Source organism: Gasterosteus aculeatus, chromosome 8 (assembly GCF_964276395.1).
Source record: "Gasterosteus aculeatus chromosome 8, fGasAcu3.hap1.1, whole genome shotgun sequence".
Lineage (NCBI taxonomy): Eukaryota > Metazoa > Chordata > Actinopteri > Perciformes > Gasterosteidae > Gasterosteus > Gasterosteus aculeatus.
Window position 1 is genome coordinate 10,909,656 of NC_135695.1, and position 27,347 is coordinate 10,937,002.

At 40.9% G+C, this 27,347-nt stretch overlaps 1 protein-coding gene across 1 annotated transcript; it reads right to left on the reverse strand.

Moving 5' to 3' along the window:
* Positions 1 to 2,764: 2,764 nt before the first annotated feature.
* Positions 2,765 to 26,272, reverse strand: jak1 (Janus kinase 1). The gene is made up of 25 exons (XM_040184563.2): positions 25,992 to 26,272; positions 22,769 to 22,980; positions 22,020 to 22,143; positions 20,989 to 21,142; positions 19,169 to 19,332; positions 18,598 to 18,869; positions 17,836 to 17,951; positions 17,168 to 17,350; positions 16,656 to 16,813; positions 16,108 to 16,222; positions 14,641 to 14,839; positions 12,847 to 12,956; positions 12,078 to 12,230; positions 11,811 to 11,898; positions 11,599 to 11,726; positions 11,267 to 11,405; positions 9,213 to 9,364; positions 8,903 to 9,053; positions 8,255 to 8,343; positions 7,371 to 7,563; positions 6,398 to 6,522; positions 6,051 to 6,223; positions 5,264 to 5,381; positions 4,730 to 4,843; positions 2,765 to 4,487 (listed from the first exon to the last, which is right to left on the reverse strand). Exons 2-25 carry the CDS (start codon positions 22,971 to 22,973, stop codon positions 4,368 to 4,370), a joined length of 3,543 nt encoding a protein of 1,180 aa, XP_040040497.2. The 5' UTR covers positions 22,974 to 22,980; positions 25,992 to 26,272; the 3' UTR covers positions 2,765 to 4,367.
* Positions 26,273 to 27,347: the final 1,075 nt, after the last annotated feature.

Below are 27,347 nucleotides of genomic sequence, written 5' to 3' on the forward strand. Positions count from 1 at the left end.
TCGGTGCAGCACCTTTCAAAATCTGCTCTTGGCAGGTACTGGGTGTAAAGAGAGGAAGGCGGGAAAACAACTCCAGCGGCTCTCAGCCTGTAGGGACTTTTTTATTCTTCTTTGCGTCATTCCCCTCTTATGTCTGCTATCGGTATTCGGTATATCGGTCAGGTCTGCCAGACTCCTGCATGTTGCAAGTACCTGTAGAGCTTCCACACACAAACCCCAGTGGAAGGATAAGGATGATACTTTGTTCTTTTAATGTGATTTGTCAACACCTGCCAAAAAATGTGTGTTCCTTTCTTTCTGACCGTTTTCAGCCCAAACCCCATTTGTTCTACTGACGACATTCATCCGGTCTCAGATATAAAGCTTGTTACGGTACTTCCTTAACAGATTTGTATTGGACAGTTTACCGATGTGGATTAAAACACATTTGGTGCTCCAGTGGATATCGATCACAGTACGGCTCATGTGTTTTATATATTGTACAACAATGAAGATCTGTAACACTGAAGAATGTAAATCAAGCGTTTGATAGACTCATCAGTATTATCCCTTCATTGATTTGGGATTTGTTTGTTGAAAATTGATTGTAGGAGCAATGGATCAAGAGAGCTTCACACTGATCAGATGAATTGCATCTTTTTTATAATCTGAATTTGGAGAATTTAGAAGGTCAAACCAGTGCAGGATATAAATACTAAAGTTTCCTTCTTGTCAGAAACCTGGACATGTTGTGTGCACAGAAAGTGGCATGTAGACAAAGGTCTACATGGTCCCTATAGGTGGTTTTGTTTGTATTGTGTAACGGAACAGAAGTGTTCATATAGGTAACCTTTTCTTTTAAATACTACTCTTTAGTTGATTGACATTTTGTACTCGTGCTTCAAGTCCCAAAGGATCATTTACATGTCTGACTCAAGTCTCCAATGTGTGTATTTTAAACAAAGGACTTAGTATTCACTTATTAGACAATTTTGCACAGTTGCAACACTATCTCTAAACTGCCACCAACATTCTCAGTGTGATAGTATAAAAATACTAGCGGGGGGGGGCGGTTGTTAAATCTGTTTTTACGCTGATAATCTTCACCAGTCAGCGTTTGAATTCAACATTAGCTTATTTTTTGTTGGTATTTAGTCGTTGATGGAAATATTTCGACATAATAGTTTTTATTTTTTGAGCGTTCACTAACGGACGAGAAAATCGTGTGTGTGTGTGAGGGGGGTGCGCACTGATCACAAGGCATTGCAATACTGAAGTATCTGATTTTGACACATATTAATGGCTCTAGATATTTCTAAATTAGTCAAGCTTCTTCCTTTCAAAGAGTATGTGCATTTTGTTTCTGACCTGAAATATACTGTAGATTTTGCAAAAAAGTTTATACACAATGACATTGCTATTGTTTTACTGTGAATAAGGTATTTCTAGGGAAATTCTAGCATGCGTATTTACAACTGTAACATATAAAACTGCTTTCATTAGTTGGTAATATAAGGCATTTTGGACTGACAAAGATGAAATATGAACATCGATTTGCTTATTTTCTTTCATTGTGTATTCATGGATACTTTGACTCTTCATAATTCATAGTTATGTCTTATTTTTGAAAAATATATATTTATTTTCTTGTTTTGAGCAGAAGGAATTGTCTTTTACATTCCTAAATAAAAAGTGCACTGCAGCGCAGCTTTGTCGTCTTTACACTACTCTTTTCCTCCGCTAACACTCGGAGTAAAACCATCCAGTTATGTGATAATTCATGAGTCATTTTACAACTCGTATTGACTGATCTAAAAAGCCTGTGCTCAAATGATTTCACACAATAACATATTACCCACATTACCAGAAAGACATTACAAATAAAATGTACATAAATGGTGCTGAATATAATCAATATAGCTTATTTTAAATGACCGAATCTTGTGAGGAAAGATCCTGAAGGATGTTTAAATCACAGCATCCATCGTCAAACCGCTTATCCCGCACACAGGGTCGCGGGGGGGCTGGAGTCCAACAGGGTACACCCTGGATTGGTCGCCAGCCAATCGCAGGGCTAACACAGAGACACACAACCATTCACACATCTACGGGCAATTTAGAGTCCCCAATTAACATGTCTTTGGACTGTGGGAGGAAGCCGGAGAACCCGGAGAGAACCCACGCAGACACGGGGAGAACATGCAGACTCCACACAGAAAGGCCACTGGGCGTCAAACCCAGGACCTTCTTGCTGTGAGGCGACAGTGCTAACCACCACGCCACCCTTAAATCACAGCAATATAAATAATAACCCAAATTGTTTTGACGTTGTCATGGTTACAGTACATGTTGCAGCTGCATTATTTTCTTATTTCATTTAGCAGGTCTTTGCGGGGCTCTTTGCATCCAGGCAAATGAAGTCAACGTATGTGGGGAAATGTCAGAAAAAAATACTATATTCAAAATAAGAATCGTAAAATGGTCATAGTCTATTATGTTTAAAAAGTAAAAAGTCATACTATCGTCAAATGTGTTATTTTAAAAAAAATGTAGTTTTCAAGTGTGTGCATTTTTATAAAAAGGGATTCAAAAGTAATCAGTCAGTATTGCAGATGTTTATATATTTTAAAAGTAAAAAGGTATAGTACGTAGTCATAGGATAAAACTTATTTCGTAGAATGTAGGAAAGAATCGTGATGGTATATTATAAAAAGTCCTAAAAGTTGTATAGTAAAATTAAGTTATTCATTTGCATTTGGACCGAGTGAGTGACAGAAGGAACACCACATACACTGATTTTTATTTATTTTTCATGATGTATTTAAGGATACTTACCTTCCATAAGTCAAATTTTATCTTGTTTTTTGAAAAATATATATTTATTTTGTTGAGCAGAAGGAATTGTCTTTTACATCCAATTATAATGCAAAAAAGTTATGTTTACATGAACAACAAAAATGTGACTCACATGTACTGAATTCAAAAAGAAAAAACCCTCTGCTCAAACCATTTAGCATACTCATAACTTTCATAAATGTTCTGGCATATTGAAATTAAAAAAACGTTACAAATAAAATGCACACACACAATAGCAACAGTCACTGAAAAAACAAGGTAAAAAGCCATCAGCATCTTACTTCAAAGCCTGTGTATCATATTTGTTATTCCATTCACAATAAGCAATAATGGCAATTTTTATATTTAGCATAGCATTAAGCGTTAAGAGAACAAAAGTGACTCCTTACTGCCCCCAGGTGGATCTCAGTGGTACATCTTAATTCTTCCCTCAACTAACAAGTTATTAAGTGCTGTATATTTGATATAGAAGACTAATTTGTTGCATTTAGTTCTCCATAAAATATTCGGTACATTTAAAGAACCGTACTCGATTAGAGTTTATAAACTAAAATCACCTCAAACTATGAGAGGACTCTAAAAGTGCAGAGATGATCCCAGGACATTTGACTAGGGGAGAAATCTCATGATTAGAAAAAACTGACAGAAAAGAAAGCAGATTTTCTGTTCTTTTACGCAGTCCGTATTCTCATTGGAGTCTGGTCACTTCGCAACGCCTAGTAATCTGTTCTTAATCTGTATTACTTTCCGTTGAAACCTACCTGTGCCAGATCTAAAATGCAATGTCTAGAAATTGCTCGTCCAGCAGAAGTATCTCAAAATGTGGAAGCTATAATCAAAGAATGTTTGGCCTTTCAGCTCGATCAAATAACAGTGAAAGGGAACGTTTCCTACTGCTCGCTGGCTGACAGCATCTCTAAATACATCAACAGAAAATTGGGCTAAAGAAAATTAGAAAGTAAAAAGACTCCATTTGTATCCATCCATCCAAGATCTTATCAAATACGATCCATCACATGGGCCACTCAAATGGCAAACAGCGCCTTAACTGTTTGAGCAGGCATTAAACCGTTCTTTCTCTGCTCTCCCGCCTTCAAAAGGTCCATCAGTGAGAGCCGAATCAACCTCACACCATCTGAAAGGCCTTTGGAGCAAATGATAATAGTGGCCGTCAGTGTGAGTGGGACATGTCTGGCCCTGCAGTTAAATCCCCTGGACACAGTACAACCAGCAGATCACATTTAACATGGGCAAAGGCAACGAGATTCAATAGGACAAAATACTCAACTGAAATCAGGAAATATAAGACTAGTTAAAAACAAAACGGAGAAATACAAACATGACGGAAAGTCTTGCCGTGGTTGTGGAAGGTGTATGCGAGTTTGCGGGAGCAATGCTTGGTGTGGAGCTTTGATCCCACAGTACAATCATGCTTCACAAGCAGATACTGATCTGAAGTTCTCAGTTTTGCCATTCACATTTGGTCCAGAGTCTGCAAGCCAATGTCATTCCCAGTGAACAAAGCAGGGAGTTTAAAGGCTGTTTTGTGGTTGGAGGCGTTGCTGCATCCTGGTCAGCTCGTCCACCAGGTTCTTGAAGGAGATTCTATTTTCGGGTGCGTTCTCCCAGCACTTGCGCATCAGCTCGTACACCTGTGGGCCGGGAATTGTGTTAGACAACAGGTAGAAGTATTTGACTAGATCGTTGTAGCTAAACATTTGGTCAGCGGCCCGACAGGAATGTAGCTGATTTTATGACTAATAAAACTAATGTGGCAGGTTCAACAAATACTATAAGCCTAAATGAATAATCTACTCATAGAATGCAAAACCTAATACTGTAGGATTGCCAGTATTACTAGCAATATTCCAGATCCTTCAGGGAAGCGACTTACAGGCTCGGGGCAGCCCTCCAGCGGACGGGGCAACCTTTTTCCTTCTGCCAACGCCTTTACCAATCTGATGATGGTCATCTGGCCCTGAGATCGACCAATCATACCATGGAAGAGCTGCGTGGGTAAAACAAGGAAGGGTTCAAGATTAACAATATCCAATAATATATACTGGCTTTACTATTCCTGAACACAACAATAAAATCCAGAAAAAAACTCATATACAAAGTCATGCAGTTACTGGGGTTAAAATGTAATACCTTTTAGCTTCTTTCGCATATTTTAACTGGTCTCCTTTTTAACATGGACTTTAATTACTAATTATAAACTAAGCTCTCAGCGTATGTTGATCTGTCAACGTCAAGGACCGACAATATGCTCCATACAAATCCTTTTGTGTGCGTATGTCTAATGCTTTGATAGACAGATGAATGAATTTATTACCGCAAGACCACGTATTAAGCTTCCTAAAATACATACTACTCATTAGAAGCATCGGTTGAACATCAGTGCGGGAGTATCTATAAAAATAAGGACCTGCATTGGGCTCTTGGACGTATCGCAGTAGGTGATGAGTTCATACATCGTCACACCAAAGGACCAAACGTCTGAGGCAAGGTAGAACTTGCAGTGGGTCAGACACTCGGGCGCATACCTTGAAAAAAATAAGAAATATAATATGTCACAAAAGCCATGTTTGAATGGGTCATTAAAAAAAATAAATTAAAAGTGATACTAGTGTATGTTATAAAACATCTATAAGAAGTCCTAATAGGCCCACAGTATTTTATAAAAGCGTAGTACTTAAAGTGAGTCATAATACATTGTGTCATAATAAGTCATAAAAACAATGTGGGGTTGTGGGCAGACAGACCGGCGGGTGGGGAGTTAGGTGGGTGGGGGTGGGGGAGGGGGGGGGGGGGGGCTACGTATGGATGGACCGACTGGGGTGGGGGTATAATAATGGGTGAGAACTGTAAACGTACTGATGGTAGGGGAAACACTGAGTAGCAGCAGTAGTGTACGTTTGCTTTAAAAGCCAATGAGAAAAACTCTTTGTGGCTGAAGAAGAAAAGGCAAACTATTCAACTCTTTTCTATGTTGTGACGATGAAAAGGAATAAAATCTCATTACCAGTAGCTTGAATGGTTTGCAATGTTTTCTATATTTCTCCTGCACAGCGTCTGTGTCCTCATTCACGCATTCAATTTACTGGCTCCTCCCCTTTTTATTCTCTCAGTGCTTCACAAAGTCTCTCTTAACAATAAGTTCTCAGTTAGATAGAATTTAGCGTTTTCTAACATTCATCCCCTCTCTGACTCACCAGAAAACCGGGCTCTCATTCTCATCTTTGACGGTGTAATAACCCTCGTTGTCTTTGATACTTTTGGTGAGGCCAAAATCTCCGATCTTCACCGTCCTCTCGCTTTCCACCAAAACATTTCGGGCAGCCAGGTCTCTGTGAATGTAATTTCGCGATCCCAAATAATCCATTCCCTGAAAAAAACAACAACAACCATTAACAATAACCATTGGAAAGTTCCAGATGAAATTGATCTGTTCACATCCGACCAGAGTTTTGAAAAGGCCCTGTGCAACGATGATCCAAACAGGAAGGGGTTCACCATTTTATTTAACTGTATGGTGGTCAGAGGAAACAAACTGTGGTACCTCGCATATCTGGACAGAGTAGCTGAGTAAGGTCTTCAGGCTGGTCTTGTTTTTGTTCCTGGGTAGATAATCCTTCAAACTGCCCAGTGGAAGGTACTCCATGATCAGCTTATTGGCCTGACAACCTACAAATGATCAGATCAGAGGCAGACAAACTCATCAGCATCGATTGTGCTTGAATATATACGGAGAAGTTGTGTGTGGCGTGTAATGCATGCCAACCACAGTTTGAGCCTCTTCTGTATTGCTATTAGGGGGACCCTCAGTACACATTCAATCATTCAAACTTTATTAATATAGCTCAATTTATACATCAAATTTACATCTTCTGCGCGCATCAATAAATATACATAATTGGCAGGCCAAGATACCACCAAAAGGTTTAGGACTTTAGTGCACGCCGCGGCATCTGATAAAAATGTACACAATTGAATGCTCATTCACATGATCGATATCAAATAAAGCACTCTTTTAGCACCTGTATCACTTTTTCATTTTGTAGTATTTAAACAATACCTTACCATAATTACCCTGACACTGAAGTCACAGAGCTTTTACATAAATAATGGGATTATATAAAAATATTAAGAGGCCGTTTAACGAAAGTTGCTGCTGTGTAAGGGTTGCTAACCTTTTTTTAAGGGTGGTTCATTGTTTCTCGTACCATTATTAGAGCTGTGCATGATCTCTAGAATGAACAAACAAATGAAAGGGGTACAGAATAAAATATGTTTACTTTAGGTGCTAATTAGGGTTTGCTACTCCAATTTAGAGATTTGTTCTTTCCTGCGGTTTTACCCTATTGATTTGAAAATCAATCCACCAAAGCATAATTTTTGGTACAAATGGTTAGTTGTGTGACAATACCGAAGCAGTGGTGAGTGACTGAAGTGAACCTGTAAATGGGTTTCCATTTGCCTTCAACTAAACAAAATAAAATGTCATTTTTGTGCGTGCACTCCTTCCATCTTACCTTCCTCTTGGCAGATGCCTTTGTATTTGACAATGTTTTCGTGGTAGAGTGCTTTCAGGATGTCGATCTCCCGCGAGAGGTTGTTGCTCTGCTCCTCACGGTTCTCCGACTTTAGGGATTTCACTGCCACCAGCTCACCGGTTTTATCTCCACGAGGATCATAGCGACACAGCTCCACCTTTCCAAAGTGGCCCTGCCCGTGAGGAACATGCAAGAAGTGTTAGTGTGTGTTGAAGTTATTTGGATGTTAATGAACAAGCGCTGGTCACACGCAGGCAAACACACACAGGTAAAACTATATGAAATACACATATAAAAAAAATACAATTGCAAACAAGTTGTAAAGATAGGGCACTATATTATATGGTTGCAAAAAAAGGAAATTAAGCAGAACCGACGTGACATGCATTGTGTTGCAACCACGCCCCCAGAGCGGGGGAGAGAGGAAAGGGCAAGAAAGAGAGATAAGGACGTGATGTGCAATGATGGACACATTTTTAACTGCTGTAGGAAGGTTAAGGTAGAAATATATAACACGGCATATCAGTCCCTGGGCTTCACATGCAATTCATGTGAATTTTATGTTCCTATATCATCATATAGAGGCGTGACAGGAAAGGTTGGGGAACCACTGCCATAGATAGACATATTTCTTTTACGTATACCTACAGCTCATTTTAGGTTATGAAGGATCACAAGGATGATTATACTTTTTAATAGCCCTAAAAAAAGCCCATAGATACCAAACTACTATTGATTTAATGGCAATTCAAATTATCTACCAATGCATGTTAACTGAGCATTGTCAGTTTGATCATTCTCATAAATTAAAAAAATTACACAGATAAAAAAACAAAAACATGAATTGATCATGAATGGTTTACCTCTCCCAGTTCTCTGATCTTCTTAAGGAATCTCTTTTCAAACAAAGTTGGGTCCACGTCTGGTGTAGGCTGAGGTTTGATGGAGGGGTCTGGGAGATAGAAAAATAAAAAATGTTACATTAAACATGCCGGGTCAAACTTGTCTTTTACGCAACATAAGAAGACTTGCGTCATAGGAAGTGTTTTGTGGTTGACAGCTTAAACATTTTCAACAGAATTGCATGCGGTTAGGTAACTGTGTGCTTGCCTGGTTTGAACAGAAATGGTTCATTTTTGTTGGCATAATAATTCGCAAGCTAAACTCGTTCTGAATAAGTAATTAACAATTATTACAAATAGAGACTTTATAAAAACACGGTAATAAGGTATAAGCCGTAGTAAGACGGACTACAGTATGCAATTCTATCCAGCAGGTGGAAGAGCAGCCTATTTTGCTGCCATGGGGCCCAGCTAAGGGGCAGAGAACGCACCGAGTGAACTTCCTCATGAACATAATCGGAGTTGAGTAAACAACTCTCTCTCTCTCTCTCTCTCTCTCTCTTTCTCACTTACTGGGTTGCGGCTGGCTGTGACACACATTAAAAATGTTGAGAAACAAATCATAACATCATACAACACTGTAGAATGTACAGTGCACACAATACATACTCTTTTCCTCTAGCATGTCTATGTCTCTGACGATAGCCCTGAAGAAAGGTCTCTTCTTGGGGTCGTAGGTCATGCAGTGGGTCATCAGTTCAGCCAGCTCTTTGCACTCTGGGGTAGCCAGTTGGCACTCGCTTACATAAAACATCTCCTTCTGCTCAGCACAAAGACAAAAACATAGATGTGTTATGATCCAGAAAAACAATTACATTTACATTATTATATATTACAATTAGATTTGATGCAAAAGACGTTTTTTGGTTGTATGTATGACTATATAATTCCTCCTTCAGTCTCTGTGTGTGGCTTCTACCTCTGTGAGTTTCTTGTCTTTGAGGGGGACCTCTCCATCATAACAGATCTCCCACAGAGTGGTACCAAAGCCCCACTTGTCAGCTGCAACGCTTAGGGAAGACGCGCTCTTCACACACTCCGGAGCGATCCATGGGATACGACGCACACACTCTGCAGAGGCAAACAAAGTCAGCTTGAGCAACAGTGGATCAATTACTGGTACGTACACATTGGTTGGTGTCTTCATAAAAACAGAAAGCAAATACATTAATTGCAATGATGTTTGACATAACCGATGTGAAGATGAGCGATGACGTCCTCAGAGGAAGTATTAGTCCTCATATATCACCGTGTGTTATTTACAGACTTTGTGAAGTGAAGTGAAGAAAACCTTTTCTCATTGGCCTTCTCACACAAAAACACCTTCAGACTGAAATATAATAACAGACTTATTTATCCTGATCATGATGTACCAATCAATTCTGTTATGCAATATTGTTATTTCTCTTATATGTATATTGCAGCAATTGAATGTCTTGCTGTCCTACAAAAGGAATCCTTCTTATTACATTACAGGTCGTTTAGCTGACGATTTTATCCAAAGCGACTTACATTGCATTTTTAATCTATGGCTTTTACATTTGCTCAGAGACACTTCGACATGGGACATGGAGCAGCCGGGGCTCAAGCCACCAACCTTGCGGTTCCCAGCTCACCCTCTCTACCCCATGCGCCACCGTCGACTCTTATGATCTTCTTCATCACAAAAAATGTTGGTAGTTTTTTCACAACTTTGATTTATCACGGTCATTGGTCTCAGAATATTGAGTAATGTATTATTTAGGCTCTACATGAGTTTATTTTGCTTAAAAAAACATATGCTAATCTCATGCATCTGATCCAACATACTCTCAGCCAAGAACCAAATATTTAGTACAGCCCCGACGGGCTATTGGGCTTAAAAACATTGACTGACTGCATCCACTATTCTAAAAAGCCTCTGCTTCAGACGGCTGAAATATAGCCTGACTGGAAGACAGGCTAACTGATTGGCTGACCTCCACAATGGCTTCTTGGCGCCACAAATCCATAACATCAACTGAGCTGTGTATGTTAGAGAGTGCATTCAAACTCACATTGGAACACATGGTTAGGAGGAGGAGGAGGAGGAGGAGGAGGAGTAAAGCAGAAAAGAAGCAGTGGAGGGGCTGAGTGGAGTGAAGGGGGAAGATGGAGACAAAATAGCACCTTGGAGGGGGATAATTGAGAGCAAGAAAAAGACAAAAAGGAAAAACGGTAATAAATGGGTATGACAGCAATCAGAGACTGCCGGGAAAAGGGAAGAACACTCCCAGCAGATTTCTCAGCACGTAACCCACTTTTTGTTCAATAAAATCTATAAGGACATTGAGGCGTAACTGGAAGTTCTGTCCATCAGCCAAGTGAGAAGAATGTTAAGATTTCTGGGAACGAATAAAAGAGGGAGGAGGATTCCCAGGAGGGTGGAGCCGTGAACACTTGCAGAGAAACATTTCCAGTTTGTCCTGTGGTTTGCAGATCCATCTGCGCAACCACACTATTTTAGATCGCACAACTCGCAGCTCTTGTAGACAGAAACATGAGGCGGCCATTAGAGGGGAACTGTCCAATCTGAGAAACGTCCTTATTATTGTGCCATTTTTCCTCAACCTTGATTTAGCTTTTACAAAATAAGTTAGTCAGGGAGGAAATCTGCCCAATGCAATGTGTATTGATTATGTGACAAATTTCAGTCCTTCTGCTGATAACGTCAGCTTTGTTAGAAGCTTGATCGGAAATTCAACTCAGACAGGACAGTCCGAAGAAGCAGCTCAATCATCATCATCATCAGACTCAGGTTGACAAGTGTCAACAAGTCTGTAGTTTTGGCATCCAAATTTATCAGTCAGCAATTTGGTTTTACAGAAATCATTTAAAGCTGACTGGGACTAGTTTCACTTTTCCACATTTAAGTTTCACTTTCAGTAACCCAGAGAGATAGAGAGAGAAAGGAGCCCAGGGAGAATGTGAAAGAGGCCAAGACTTTGCACTCACCCTCTCTAGTGAGTACAGTGATTGGTATTCCTGGGTCACTGAGCTTGATGAAGGGCCCTCCCATATCGGCGTCCAGGCCGTCTCTGGCAAGCAGGATGTTTTTGGCACACACAAACCCATGAACCAGCTTTTTGTCCTCCTACAAACGTCACACACACACACAGAAAAACAAATCTATTATTCCGAACACAAGAGGGCCAATCCAAAGAATTAGTTTATAAAAATGGTTTCAACATGTTCCAGAAGGTATGGGCCCCCCTTCATTCATTCATCAAGGAGCCATGAAACACACAATTACATTTCTATAGATTGTGTGTGTGTGTTTTCCCCACCAAGTAGCTGAGAGCTGAGGCCAGCTGCTTGGCCACCTGGAACTTCCACAGTGTGTCCAGTGGGCTCTGCTGTCTCTTCATAAATAAGTCCAGTGGTCCTGGCTGGACAAACTCTTCTACCATGATGTCTGATCCACACAAAGAAGCAAAAAGGTGTATGAAACGGCCCAACACTCGCATAAACATGCACGCACTTCTTAAAATGCACTTACTTTCCTGGTGACGAACACACACTCCATACAGCAGCACTATGTGTTTATGAGACACTTGTCGCATCATGCTGGCTGTTTCAAAGAACGCCTGTCAACAGAAGACGAAGATGACTGAGTGCAAAGCACATTACAGAAACGTTTGGGGCCCGGTAAGATTTGGAACCAGCTTGCTGCGAACACCTAATGAGTTTCAGTATAGTTAGATGTTACAGGAGGGGTGTAGTCCTCATTAGAACAGGATGTGCAAGATATTTGATTGTGTCTCACCAGGGAGATGTCCCTGTGTCCAGAGCCCAGCACCTTCAGGACCACCTTCACCTCCTGGAAGGATGAGTAACCTGCATCCTCCTCCTCCTCACTCTTCACCCTCAGTGTGCCTGAAAAGATGTTGGTTCTTGTGCCTGGTCCAAGGTGCTCCTCCTGGTTAACACAACGGTGGGGTGGGGGGGTTACAGAATTTATCCAAGAATAGGACAAAACCTTTATTAAATATATTTTCCAGAGAAGAAGTCTCAAAGTTACGTGATTTCATGGGACACATGGAATTATCCAGGAGGATAAACTTATTAAAAATGAAGAGGTAGGTAGACGTTCTCATGGCATACAAAATATATTACACAAGTGATGCAAATTTAAGGGATTCCTTTTATTTAAAAAAAGAGAAAAGATTAAGTGTGGATTCATGCAAATGAAGGGGGGCCCATACCTTCTGGGCCTGGGCTTGACACCAAGACAGCGATAGCGCCACACAAAGAGGGTTTGTGTGTTGGCTCATCCGTGGTATGTTTTCTGTACTTTATTGTATCGTTTCCTAATTCTTTTATAGACTTTTTTTATTGAGGGCCACAATAAAATTATCTCTAATAGTTTACATACATAACGTGTTGCACACGTTACCCCTAAATTGCATGCTAAATAATTTATAATAACTTTGAATTACATTTAACTCATTTATTCGAGAGAGTTTTGTATCCTTCATCTTTACATCCATTCTAAGCATTACCATTGCAGGACATGGAGATCCGAGAGGGTGTACCTGTTCAATCTCTTCCTTGAGAATGCGATGGAAGCTAAGCTGACTCTCCTGCATGGGTGTCTGAGTGGCCGGTGCTCGATCTTTAGTGACCACCAGCAGGTTGGAAACCTCTGCAACGCAAAAACATACATTTAAAAAGAGCCACACCAGGGGTTTTGTATGAAGTTGTGCAAACTACAAAGCATGACTTTTTCAGATTCTTCTTTGTTAAAGTCAAACTGCAGAGACTTGAAGGTTGTGAGTGCTGGATAGTCTCTTAACAAGAATGTTGCGCTTGCTACTGTCGTGTTCTAGGTCATATTATTGTAACACTGTCAAAAGTTAAGATGGATAAGAATAGTCTGCACTGCATTCACTCCAGGAAAAGGCAACTTTTTCACATGTGGTAAAAAAAAAGATGAAGTGAATTACCACGTTTATGTGGCAATGATGTGCACAGCCATCCAGGTCGGGCTGCTAAACTGATTCAGCGTATTCTTGTATATACACACACAGAGCTTTGTGTGGGAGGATGAAGCAAAAATGTTTCTTCGTGCCCGTTGCCGTACTATGCATGCGTGTACGCATGGGTCTGGGTGTTTAATGTTGTGACAAAACCAGCAGCATGTGGTTTTTGGGGGAGAGAGAGAGTATCTTCACTCAATCAGCTCACCCTACATTCCCCGTTTGTAAAATGCAATCTGAGTTTTTATGATGAAACATAAACATCCTGCTCCCACGTACTACACTGCACCCACTCCTTAACCCCTGGAGCGTATCATAGTCTTAAGGTTGGCGCATGCTTCTGCGTCTTTACGCACCGCTGTGTCGACGCACTCGTTTCAATTCATGGTTCTAAAAGGCGTGCGCGTGTTGCAGAGCAATTAGCGGTCATATTTACGCATTTCTTCCGAAAGCTCTTCAATCTGATTAATTATCTCGTAAAACATTCTTCGTTTTAATAATGGCTGTATTGTGCTATGAAAACCAAAATGTGAGACTCCGTAAAGGACGTAGTTAGCAGACCAATCACAGCGCTGCAGGAGACTTGTGGTGCTTGTGGCGCTTTCGACGCAAGCCTAGAAAAATGGGTCGACGCACGGAGGTGTGAAAAGGCACGCAAGGGACACGCAAGGGCACGCGTCGCTCTGAAAACGCAGAAGCATAAACTAGGCTTTACACTCAGCTAGAATGGTCTTATTCAGACATGCTTATATGCACAGTCCAGCTGCACAAAAAAAACCCAAACCATGGCGCCTTCTCTCCCCCATCTGCCATCAAATACTTGCGTTGTATTTTCACAACAGTTAAAGATCCTGCATGGACTCTAAAGTAAACTAAATGTAAATGGTTTGTGCACTATTCTCAGGATGTTGGAATACCAGTGTTACACTATTCTAGCAAGAAGGTTGCGTAACTCAACATGAACATCTTCTGAGAAAACAACACAGCATGCCAGTCTCATAGGCAAGCCTTATGATAATAATAAAAACCACACAGCCTCAAAGAACATAAACAGCTAACACATACGGGCACACATGCGCACACGGCTCCACCTTTTCCTGAGTGAAGTAAATACAAGAGTGCTAGTTTAGCTCCGGAAACCCACATTTACAACTTTCTTCTACACTGACACAATTTCACACAGACTGTTTATGTCAGTTTCAGTTACCCTATGGTAGCCAGGAAAACAGTCTCAGTCTCCGTCTCCCTCCCCCTCTCCCTCTCCCTCTCCCTCTCCCTCTCCCTCTCCCCCCGTGCCGTGCCTTTTCTCGCCAAGTGAATTTGTAGTACTTAAGCAAGATTTGAGTTTACCTCTCGGCTGGGGAGGGCAGCAGTGCAGCAACCGGAACTGGAGGTTGTCGGTGCGAAGGCTTTGGCCCTTAAGGTGCTCCAGCAGTTCAGTGAGAGTGGCCCGAAACGTCTCAGTGCCGTAAAGGCGGAACCCATTGGAAGCCACCTCAATCTGGAAGTTCTTATACTGACGCACAGGGCGAGACTCATTCAGGTCGATCTGGATGTAGAGAGAGAGAGTTTTCTAACTGGAACATGATAATAATCAAATATAGAGGGAAATTATACTGAAGGAGAGATCAAATGACCTAGAGAAGGAAAGAAGATATTTTCACATAAGAAGAGGGAAAAAGATTGAATTGGGAATATTAAATGGGGAAGAGCAGGTAGGAACAGATAGCAGCAGTGGAAGGAAACATCTTAGAAACAAAAGACAGAGGTTAGGTGTTTGGTTTCCAAAATCATATCTATACAGTTTTCTTCGTCTAAAAACATTGCGTCACTCCTGTATTACACTAACTTGTATTCATTCATACAGTAAACTGTAACATAAACAGTGACTAAAGGCCAGCGCATGCTTCTGCGTTTGCCTCTGCGTCGTTGCGTCGACACACTCGTTTCAATTCATGGTTCTGCGTGTGTTGCAGAGTAATTCACCGCCAGAACAACAGGCGGAGTAACGTGTTTTTGTTGAAGACGACCTAGAGAGTCACGTCTATTTATTTATTTATCATAGACTTTATTGCCCCGTGCATCGCCACTGCTGCTTTTCATCGCGGACACACGCCCGTATTTTCCTCCACAACTTTGCGCACCTCTCGACCGGCAAACCGGCGTTTGCGGCGATCTCCCTCCGTAAATCCAACCCGCTTCTACGACCCGCCAGTGACGGCTTGTATAAGCGGTCATATTTGCGCATTTCTTCCGACAAAAGTTCTTCAATCTGATCCGTTCTCTCGTAAACATTCTTCGTTTTAATAATGGCGGTATCGGGCTATGAAAGCGGAAATGTGAGACTCCGTAAAGGACGTAGTTAGCGGACCAATCGCAGCCTGGTGCGCTGCGGGAGGCTTGCGTTGCTTGCATCGCTTTCGACGCAAGCCTAGAAAAATGGCTCGACACACGCAAGGACGCAAGGAGGTGTGAAAAGCGACGCAAGGGACACGCAAGGGGGGCTTGCGTCTGCGTCGCTCTGAAAACGCAGAAGCATAAATCAGGCTTAAGATTACGTAGTGGGTTATCCTTCTGCATGTGTGTATGTTTCCTCTCATACAGACACATGAAACATACAACCTGTCATAATCCAACCAGCCAAAACAAATAAGCCTCCAATATTTGGTTTGGTGCTTCTTCTGTGTGCGTGTGTCATGACCTCTGACTGGCCAATAATCGACAGAAAACTTTTCCAGTACATCACTGGCTTCCTAGCCATTACCGTGCACGGACAGAATGCAGATTCCTAAAAACTGATGAAGAAGTGTACACTACCTCATTGCAGACCACGGTGATGATAATGTACTCGTAATCAGTGCAGCTCCAGCGCAGTATGTAGGTGCCCTCCTCGTGGCCTTCCTGGCGCAGTTTGTGGGTGGCATACTCCGTGCTGTGGAGGAGAAAGCGTGACGAATGAGGGCAGTGGCAATGCCATTCCTCGCCTGTCTGTGTGCGTGGGTGAGCGAGTGTGCACCTTTGTGTCCGTCCACAGCTAACTTCTCATTCTGCCGTTTACAGATGCATAATTAGCTGGGATTACCAGGGACCTCTCAAGGTTCACACAAAATAAAAAATGTATCATTTTTATTCTGACTCCGTCTAATCGCACCTGCTTCTCTGCATTGAGGAGGTTGGTTTATGACATTTTGCAAGTATCACTGGTTGCCTTCTTGCTAGTACTACATTTAGTTTTTATGCCCTCCTGGATATTGGATAATACTGCAATTTGTACTCGTAGCTCGCGCAACATCCGTGGTGTCTCGGTCGAATATAAACAACTGTGTTTTTGAGACATGCATGAAAACACATAAAACTGTACAAACCAGATGGGTCCGTGACAGCCGTTGTTTATGTTGAACACCACTGAAGATGGGGCCACCTCCTTGCACAGGAAGTGGTGAGCATCCACAGTCAGCCTGAAGTACCCGTCCACGAGGGCTGCGAAGGAGAGAGCCTCACCCCTAGAAGCCATATGCAGCTCCTGAAAAGAGATGAGACGGGGGGAGCCAGAGAAGAAGGGAGGAAAGCGGTAACAATGACTACAGGAGCTCTTATTAAGCCACACTATTCCAGAAGGGCAGTCTAAAGCAGCTGCCATGTGTTATTAAATAAAAAATACATCTTATTGATTGACCATTATTCAAAAGGAATATGGCATGAAATAAATATAGTGTCGAGCAAAGGCTGCTTTAACCCATGGCTTTTAACATTTTTTAGCTGATGGGATTGTTTTTGTAGTTTAGCTTTCTGAAATCAGAAAACATTAGACAATGCTCAAAAAAGGTTTTCCAAACAGATTTGACATTAAACAGTGTTTTTGATGCGGGTGCCTTACCATTCTCTTGTTGTCCTGTCTATAGACAGTGACCATAGTCTCTTTGATGACAGTGTGTGTGATCTCATGGAAGTCACAGAACACCACCCAGTCTTCATTCGCTTCCATGCTTTTGCCATTTTTCTGTTTTCCATCCAACTTGACCTTCTTCAACTTGCCCTTTTCTTTGCTGATCCCCATTGACTAGTTTAAAAGATATACAAACATGTACACACACAATTTAGGAAAAGTTCTCCCAATAATGTCAAATGTTATCATAAAATACTAATTCTGACCCACTCACTCACTTCACTGTCTTTTCTGTATATAGCAATATTAAACCGGTATAAGGACTTCTGATTCAATTCAGTGACTTTGTACTTAGTTTAACATACTTTACGTTTGTACCTCTCCTAAACTATATGAACAGAAATGTTCATAAAGGAAACAACTTGTATTTTATGGCTACGAGTTATTTATTTTTCATTTACTATATTTAATTCAAACAGAGTTTCATTGTTTTTCAACAGAAAAATAATGATACAATTTGTCATATCCATAGCACACAGATAGGAATGAAGAATTGCAGATTGCAAAAAAAAGTAATATGGTATTTTCTCTTATACGACGTTTGACAGTTGTTGTAACTGCAGGTTATTTCAAACACCGTCTTGTTCAGTTTGACTCACTGTCGCAGGCTTCTTCCTCCAGGAAATGCCGTTGGTGCCAGTAACCAGGACGTGCATGTCATGGCTGGTCTTCATGTTCGGCTTTTGGACCTCTTCCTGGCCCTGGTTACTGTAACCTAGAAACAGCACGCAAACATCAACAGTTACACGTACAGCCCAAATATATCAATGCAGCTGCTTCAGGACACAAGGACTATAGGCAAATGGATCATTGGAAATTTCACGTCTTATTGGCAACTGTAGGTTTATCTTGACCCCCAGCTCTGTGTGTGTGTGTGTGTGTGCGCTTGAAGACATCACACATTGGTTGGAGTCATCCAGGGTGTGGCCTGTGATACGTGATACATGGGTGAATGCATCATGTCTTGTTCCTTTCACTTTTGGTTTTCACCATCTGCACAAACACCCTCCATGTTTTAAGTATCTTTGGATGTCAACAACGCTATGTTGTTTTTTTAGAAACACACTAAAGTAACCACACAACCACCATACAACTGAATATATTGCAAATAAGTCATAAATGGTGGCAACGATATCTTTTATCTAAAATTGTCAATTCAGCAAGTTTTCCTCTACTGCTTTTACATCAAATCTGACAAGAATTTTCCTGGTAAAAAAATAAAAGATATTTCTTTGTCATCATAATCTTCTGTAATTGACTCCAACAAAAAAAAAAGACTGAGCCGTTGCACGCCACGAATCTGGCTCACTGCCTCCGAACTAAATCATAACTATCCCTCCATAATGTTGATCAATTCTTACCGTAGCCATAACTTCCATTGCAGAGATCGCCCTCCTGCGTTAAAACCAGCGAGACGGGCTCAAACAGCTCGCTGCCCAGGCCGCTGGTCAGGCCCTCCAGAGTGGCCAGGTACTTGATCTTCAGGTCGTACGGGGTTATTTTGCTGTCCTTTATTGTGCGGCGGTTGAATTCACTGAGGAATTTCTTGAAGACGTTGTTGATGCGGATGCGTGTCAAGAAGTTGCGCTGTTTGATGTTGCGGTTCAGTGACTCTGGGATGAAGCGTTTGTAACTGGTGGGATGAAGATAATAGAAGGGAATGTATTAACAATTCCTCTGGTTTTACTTTCTATGCGTTTCTAAGTGTTTTGAAGGCAAAATAAAAAAAAGAATCAGAATTTCAGCATGTGGGCTGAGCACCAATCTGATATGCGACACACAGAACCAGCAAGTACATGTCATATACATTTGGCGGATGACATTGGAAAGGTCTGGCCACTATCCTTCTTAAATGTGGCTATTTTAACATCCCAATCAAAAGGCTGCTGAAGTAGCACCATCCCAGCTTTGTTAGGAAATCTAATGCATTACCTGCTTTCATTTGCAGCAGTTGTAAGGGTCATATCCATGTTTGTGGTATAGTGAGTGATAGCAAGCACCGCCATGCCCAAACACTCATTTTCTATCTCGTGTTGCTCTGCTTCTGAGGAAGACGCCCTCAGTGGGACCAGGCCAGTCTGAAAATCATGCTGCCCCTGCAGAACAAACATACACACATTATATCATTTATATGCACACAACCTTTTAAAAGTTTTGGGTCACCCAGACAATTTCGTGTTTTTTTTCATAGAAATAATAATTTTTATTTGAAATATTCATTTTGTTCTTCAAACTTATGCTTTAGTCAAAGAATGCTCCATTTGCAGTAATTACAGCATTGCAGACCTTTTGCATTCTAGCTGTTAATTTGTTGAGATAATCTGTAGAAATGTCACTGCACGCTTCCTGAAGCACCTCCCACAAGTTGGATTGGCTTGGTGGGCACTTCTTGCGTACCCTACAGTCAAGACTTTGTGGCCTCTCCATACAGACAGCATACCAGCTGCATGCTTCTTCCCTAAATAGTTTAATAATAAAAAGTCCTGTTGTAGGAGCAAAATTGGCTGAAGCGCTGTCCACAGGGATCAGGAAACATTTATTGCCATAATATGTCAAACATACAAGGAATTTGACTTGGCAGTACTTGCAAAATGGAATGATAGCCTTCCTTGTTTAAAATCCCTTTTACAAATCTCCCACTTTACCAGCACCAAAGAGGCCCCACATCACCTCCACCGTGTTTGGCAGATGTCTTTTCCAGCATCTTTTCACTTGTTCTTCTTCTTCTGTGTGATTCGAAAACCTCAAACTTGGATTTGTCTGTCCAGAACACTTTTTTCCAATCTTCCTCTGCCCATATCAATATTTATTGATATTTATTGTCTCAGATCTGGCTTTTTCTTTGCCACTCTGCCTAGAAGGCCAGCATCCCAGAGTCAGTACCATTTAAAGACGCTGTCGGTTGAGGACCTGTGAGACTTTCTAACATTCTTGTCTTCTTGCTGAGTTGTGCACCGGGGCTTCACCCTTCTCTTTCTACTCTAGCCTGTTCGTGCTGTTCTCTGGGGACGAGTTCACATCGCTGCAGGACATTTTCAGTTTCTTCGCAATTTATCCCATGGAATAGCCTTCATTTCTAAGAACAAGAATAGACTGGCGAGTTTCACATGAAAGTTCTCTTTTTCTGGCCATTTTGAGAGTTTAATCAAAGCCACAGATGCTCCAGATACTCCATCAGCCCAAAGGAAGGCCAGTCTTATAGCTTCTTAAGCATAATTGTTTTCAGCTGTGCTAACTTAATTGTACAAGGGTTTTCTAATCATCCATTAGTCTTCTAAGGCGATTAGAAAACACAATGTACCAGTACAACACTGGAGGCATAGTTGATGGAAATTGGCCTCTATACACCTGTAGCATGTAGATATTTTATTAAAAAACAGACGTTTCCACCTAAAATAGTAATTTACCACATTAACAATGTATTGAGTGTATTTCTGATTTATTTAAGATGATCTATTTTTAACTTTTGAACAGTTGTGTGTGCCTATGTGTCATATTTTATATATATATATATATATATATATATAGAGAGAGATATATAGATATATATAGATATATATAGAGATATATATATATATATATATATATATATATATATATATATATATATATATGACACACACACAGCATATATAACATACATTTATTTTAAACAATTGAAGAGGGATGTCGTATATTTTGGTCAATTGACAATTTAAGCTTCCTATATACTTTATACTTGATTGGTCATTAGTAATTCATATTTCCTTTACCTGGGCAAACAGATAGTCGAGAGAGGCAGCATCCAGTAGGGGAGTTCCTTCTGGTGTTTTCTGTGGGCTGAGACCGCCTCGGAGTTTACTGAGGCAGTGTCTCCAAACTGGAGACTCTCCTTCAGTGGTGCCATGCCAGTTTCTAAAATAAAACCTAATTATGGAGAGAACAAAAACCAGTTAGTAAAATAGCAACGGTATGAATGTCTTTGAAAGGCGTGTACACAGTGGCCTTACAAGAAACAAGGAATCCACTGCTACTGGATTTGGAAATTCTTTATTGAAGGGATGAAGAAGGTTCTAGCCATAAAAAAGTAAACTTTTGCATTTCTCATCAATGCAGTTTGCATTGATAAGGTTTTGGCCTCTAGCGAAAGAAAAATTGAAACAACGCGCTTTATACATGAACTTTGTCTGCGTGCAACAATTCAACATGAAGTTGTCTATTGTCTCCTTTTTTATATGCAGTGTTTAGAAATGCAAAAACATCGACACTGGGTCCACGTCAGTTAGGCTTAATGCACACTCGCGTTTCTCTCCACTAGCAACTGACAAAGCAGAGCAGAGAGAAAGAGGAAGTGGCCTTGACACCAGTCATGCCCTCCTCCCTTCACATGAAATGCTGCATAACGTGTTGAATCGGATCTCTGAAGATTTGATTCTGTGAAAATGCATCCACTTAGTAACAAATGTGACGTTGCTTTCTCTCCTAACTTGACACTAACCCTATAAAGTACATTTTTACCCTCAAAATCAGAGTGTAATGACAAGCTTAGCTCCTAATCAACAGTTTGAAATGCTTGTAAATGAGAAAGTTGTCAGTCTTCCCTTTCCAATTGCATTCCATGCCTTTACTGAGATTACATAATGGTTTAATCCATTTCCAAAATACCTTCTTAAAGAGCTACACGCCTTATTCTTCAAGTTTTGAGAATTGAGCTCTAATAACCCTGTGAGTGCTTGAAGAACGTAGTCATCCAGTGCCCTTTGTTATGTTATGATCGTGGATTGGAACTCCAATGCAGTCTTACCTCATGCGATAGTGCAACTTGAAACTGGTTTCGTCCGTGATATTGATTTCATAGTTGGGAGGATACCACATGCCAGTAGCCTCATCATACAGGGCAAACAGATTATGGCACAAGGGAGAGATTGCTGTGAAGGGGAGAAGAAAAGAACAAAAAGAGATTCATATTCAGACGAGGGATTGATTGAGCGCACAGTTGATTTGCAGGCCTCTGTGAATATCAGTGTTATCTGGGTTCTAAAAAACGATCTGGCACATTTAGCAATTCATGTTAAAACAGTAAAGAACAGGATGTTATCACTATGTCGTCGCCGTAGGAATTGCAACATACCCAGGGTATTCTGTATTGCTAAATAACAAACCAAACAAATATGTTGTAATCAGGAGGATTGTGCCAAACAAATTCACAAGAACAATATATACATAAAGATAATAATATAAAAACTAAATGCAATCAACCCCTTTTACCTTTTTGTATTGTGTGTGAAGTTGCTTTTTTTGGCAAATTAGTCAAACTGCAACTATATGCGTTGGGAATTAATAATAGGGAGGGTCATGAGTACTCTAAGAAGCACCGAATAATTTACACTATAGTACCATGTAAATTACTAACATCCATGATATCAATATTTCATTTTAAGAAATATAATTATTGTTAACCAAAAATGACAATACTCCTAAATAAAATGAACTTGACCCCCTGCTGTTCACAACACGGGTAGACAATAAGTAGCCGACTCGTCGGTCACTCACAGCATTTCTTGGCAGCATCCACGCAGAGGTCCAACGCGGTGTAGCAGCCCTTCAAGTACAGCAGCTGGCGCACATCTGGTGTGTAAAAGTGGATCTCCAGGCCCCGAGTGGAAGTAGGAGAGGAGGAAAGTTGGGCCCTTTTACTGGACCTCCTCATCTTCCCACAGAGTTGCCTGCTCAGCTCCATCACCCACGGAGTTGGCATTCAGACACTGGCAGGTGAGGTTAAAAAGAAACATTTTAGAGTCGGGGGGATGTGGGTTTACATTTTGGGGATTATATAACGTGTGCACCAAAGCTTTGCCTTGAATTTGAGACAACCAATGTTCTACTAAGTCGTACGACTATCATTATTAGCTGACAGCCTTAAAACTGTTTTTAACCGATGGCTTTAAAACAATCATGAGCGTCCCTGCCTTATGTTATAATCTTCTCCCTCAGGGTGATCCCTATGTAGTTAAGATACCCAAACTAGTGCCCGAGAGGTTAAGGTGATTGTGAGCTCAGCAAACATCAGCAGAGTTCAATGACTCATGTCTAAAGAGTGCCATAGCCACAGAACACAGCGATGACGTCAGCCTCTGAACCGAGCCGATGACATCACACGAAGGACGGATGGAAGGGACAGCGAGCAGTGCAGACCTCAGCAAAGAGCCTCTACGCCGGCTGTGTAACAGAAGCAGCACGTCACGCGCTGTGTTGCGGTGCACACTCCTTGTGTTGACAGCAGCCACAGCGAAACACTGCAGCATGACTACGAAGTCACACACGTAAGAATTTTAACTAAGATGAGCATTGGTTCATCGGTTTTATCGATGGCGTTTTTTGCTTGTTGTCAATTCCATTAGCTTCATTTTACAGAATCATTGGGGATGTAGTCACCGAGGCCAGTGGGCTGTTACGGTCATCACTGTTTTTTCTCATTTAGTACAGCTGCATTTCTTGAGAAAAGATTTCCGATGAGTCATCTGTGTGACTCTTGGTGAGTAAATTACAGACAAAGTCAAATTTGGAGCTGAAAGAATATTAGCCTCATTTTCCCCATTAAAACCTTAGTCATTTTCATTAATTAACCTTTCATTAATTCAAAACTTCCTATAGCACATATAACATTCAATATTTAACACAAACATCCTCCATCAAGAAGAGGTATACATTGCCAACTTGTGTTGAGTTACAGTTTGATTTAAGCATTGGATAAACTAGAGCACTGAACAGAACTCAAAATCACATCCAGATATTATTTTCTGGCTTTCGACCACACAAGTGAATAAGAAATCCACAAAAGCATGTGCATTAAACAGCGTAGCATTTTGTATGAACACAAAGACAACCACCAATTATGGCGCCAAAATTCCAAAGTTGGAGCGAGAATCCCAGATAACGATCCTGAGCCCTGACACTCAAATGTAATAATGGTTGTGTTTAAATGGTACTTCACTACCATTTAGTTACAGGCTTTTATGTTTGTTTAATAACTTGTAGAAGACTTTCACTTGTGGATTCACTTTGTTATTATAAGAACAACCAGTCTAAATGCCTGCCCCCTGTTTTAAAGCAGCGTTTGTGCTGTGACCATATTGCGGCGCTCAAATAATACATTAAAAAGTGGGCAATAGCATCAAGATGTTAACAATGCTCTTTACACTTTCATTTAGTTTTGAGCTTTACCCCGGTTAGAAAGACATAATCTAACAAAAGCATCAAATGTTTATAATTTTTATTACATTTCAAGTGTCATCACCAATATGCCCGAAGGGGAAATTGTGAGCACATAAAGGTCCAGAGTTCGTTTTGAGTGTGGGATTTCCATGTGAAACCTGTTGCTGTCAACTCTCAATTTGTCTCAATAAGTCCAAAGTGACGCACGCCATCATTAGGCGTAAAAAAAATCCAAATTATCCAAAAGCCAAATTAACTGTTGGTACGTTCTTAATAAGAAAGAAAGCAACAGTGAGCTCAGGAAAACCTCTCTGAAGACCAGAAAAAACAAAGTGGTTCATGATCAAAGAATTATTATTATTATTATAATTTTTATTACATTTCAAGTGTCATCACCAATATGCCCGAAGGGGAAATTGTGGGCAGACAATGAGGCTGGTAGGTAATAGCATCAGAGGGCACTTAGTAATTACAAGAAATGTTAAAAAATAGTGATAAATGTGATGCTCTTTCATGTTTGATAACATTGCATCATGGGGAAATCCATTTTGTTAAACTGTAATAAACCTCCGAACTTAAAAACAGAACTACTATGAATACTTTTGCGCGATTATTATCTCATTATCATGAAGCATTTAAAAGTTCAATTCCTCTGACTAATCCCAAAATACCCAAAAATACAAGTCTATGAAGAAAAATTACCTTACACAACACAAGCATGTACATTGATCTCCTCAGGCATAAACAAAATTAAGAAACGGGTGTCAACCGTAAAATAAAATAACAGCCTTGTAGCAGTCAATTAACAGATTACATCGGTGTATTAAATCCCTTCATTGTTTCATCAAATTAGAAATGTGTGTTAAATGGTTGTGATTGGATAAATAATAACCACTGGTTATTATTGGATAATCATAACTAAATAAAGTATTAAGTTATTAAGTTGAATCTGTAAATATTTGCCAGGTCTGTCTGGAAAATAAAATGTAAAAAAGTGTGTTTATGGAATCAAATAGAAATGTACCAATGGTCAAACCTCAAATTACAGTAGTGGGACACAAAAGTGACACACGATTTTCCTTTTCCTGTTGGCTAAATTCGCATTTACAATACAACACGAAGCCTCGGCCTCGGCGTGTTATTGAAATCCTGTCCCACAGCAGGTTTCACTTTTCCTCCTTACAGACAATCAATGCGACTATTTCACAAATATTAATTTTTCGAATAACGACAGTTTGGTTTAAAGGTGAACCAAAATCAACATACTCCAATCCGATAATAAAAACAGCCTCACCGTAACTGACCGCCGGGCATTTTTATGCCAAAGCGCACGAGCGTCGGTTGACATCGTTGACGTAAAGCGTGTTAGCAACGTTAACGCAGCTAACGTTAGTTAGCTATCAACTGAAGTCACGGGAAACCACAGCGGATTCTCCCCACTTGGCAACAACAACAACGAACGACTGAAAACAAACGCGTGTACGTTGAATGAACCAGGGGAGATATTTTTCTCGGTGGAGAACCGTCTGTACGCGGTTAACTGACATTTAACGTAACTCACCTCGAGAGCTTCGCCAGACAGCTGGCAAGTTACTTCCGTTTCGTTCAGTACATTAGACGCCTCGGCCGAGTTGTAGCGCCGATCGTTTCTCGGCTTCTTGATTCCAAAACGTTGCCGAGCCCAAAAATGTTCAGCCCCGAAAGGTAGAGAAATATTAGATTAATTAAATGGAATTTGTCAATGGTTGGTAGTACGAGCAAAGACGCAATCCTCCTACGTTCTCGCTAACCCTTCCTGACAAGTGACAACCTCTTTCCCGAAAGCAACGCAAGGGACCGCTGTAGGAATCGGCTGCTGATTGGCTGTTTAACCCGTCACTCAAAATGAAACATTAACTCTTTGATGCCGGTGTGTGTTTCTATTGTAGCAGCCAGAGTGATTTTACTTACTCGCTAAATGTTAACTCGACATATTTACTGGAGATTGACCAAATTATCAGCATTTCGACAGTACACATTTGGTTTGAAATGACAATGAAGATGTGCTTTGAGTAGCAGACTCAGAAGAAGAAGCCATTTTTATTGCCAAGTATTATATTACACATACAGGAAATTGTTCTCTGCACTTAACCCATCCCACGCACTGGGAGCAGAGGGCTACCGGAAAGGCGCCCGGGGAGCAGTTAAAGGTGAGGTGTCTTGCTCAGGGACACTTCGACGTGGGAGATGGAGCAGCCGGGGCTCGAACCGCCCACCCTGCGGTCACCGGCGCACCGTCTCTACGTCGCCCCCCAAAAACCTGAAGAAGGAGAAGCAGCCGGGGCTCGAACCGCCAACATGCTCCATGAGATACAGTGCGAGTGTGTCAGCAGAATGTGAGGGTATTTACCTCCCAATTAGGGGACTGTGTATGAATCATAATACATTTTATACATGGTCCCTCCCCCTTTGAAGGGGAAAATAATATTTAGGAAAATGGCTGGTCAGCTGATCCATGGCGTGTTATTCCCTCATTATTTTATTACATCAGAGCACATAAAGGTCCAGAGTTCGTTTTGAGTGTGGGATTTCCATGTGAAACCTGTTGCTGTCAACTCTCAATTTGTCTCAATAAGTCCAAAGTGACGCACGCCATCATTAGGCGTAAAAAAAATCCAAATTATCCAAAAGCCAAATTAACTGTTGGTACGTTCTTAATAACAAAGAAAGCAACAGTGAGCTCAGGAAAACCTCTCTGAAGACCAGAAAAAACAAAGTGGTTCATGATCAAAGAATTATTCACATAAAGAAAACCCCTTCACAGCAGTTGGCCAGATCAAATACGCTCTCCAGAAGATGTATTTGTGTCAAAGTCAACAATGTAGAGAAGATTCACCAGAGTAGCCGCAGAGAGTTCCCCGCAAGATTAAAACTGTTG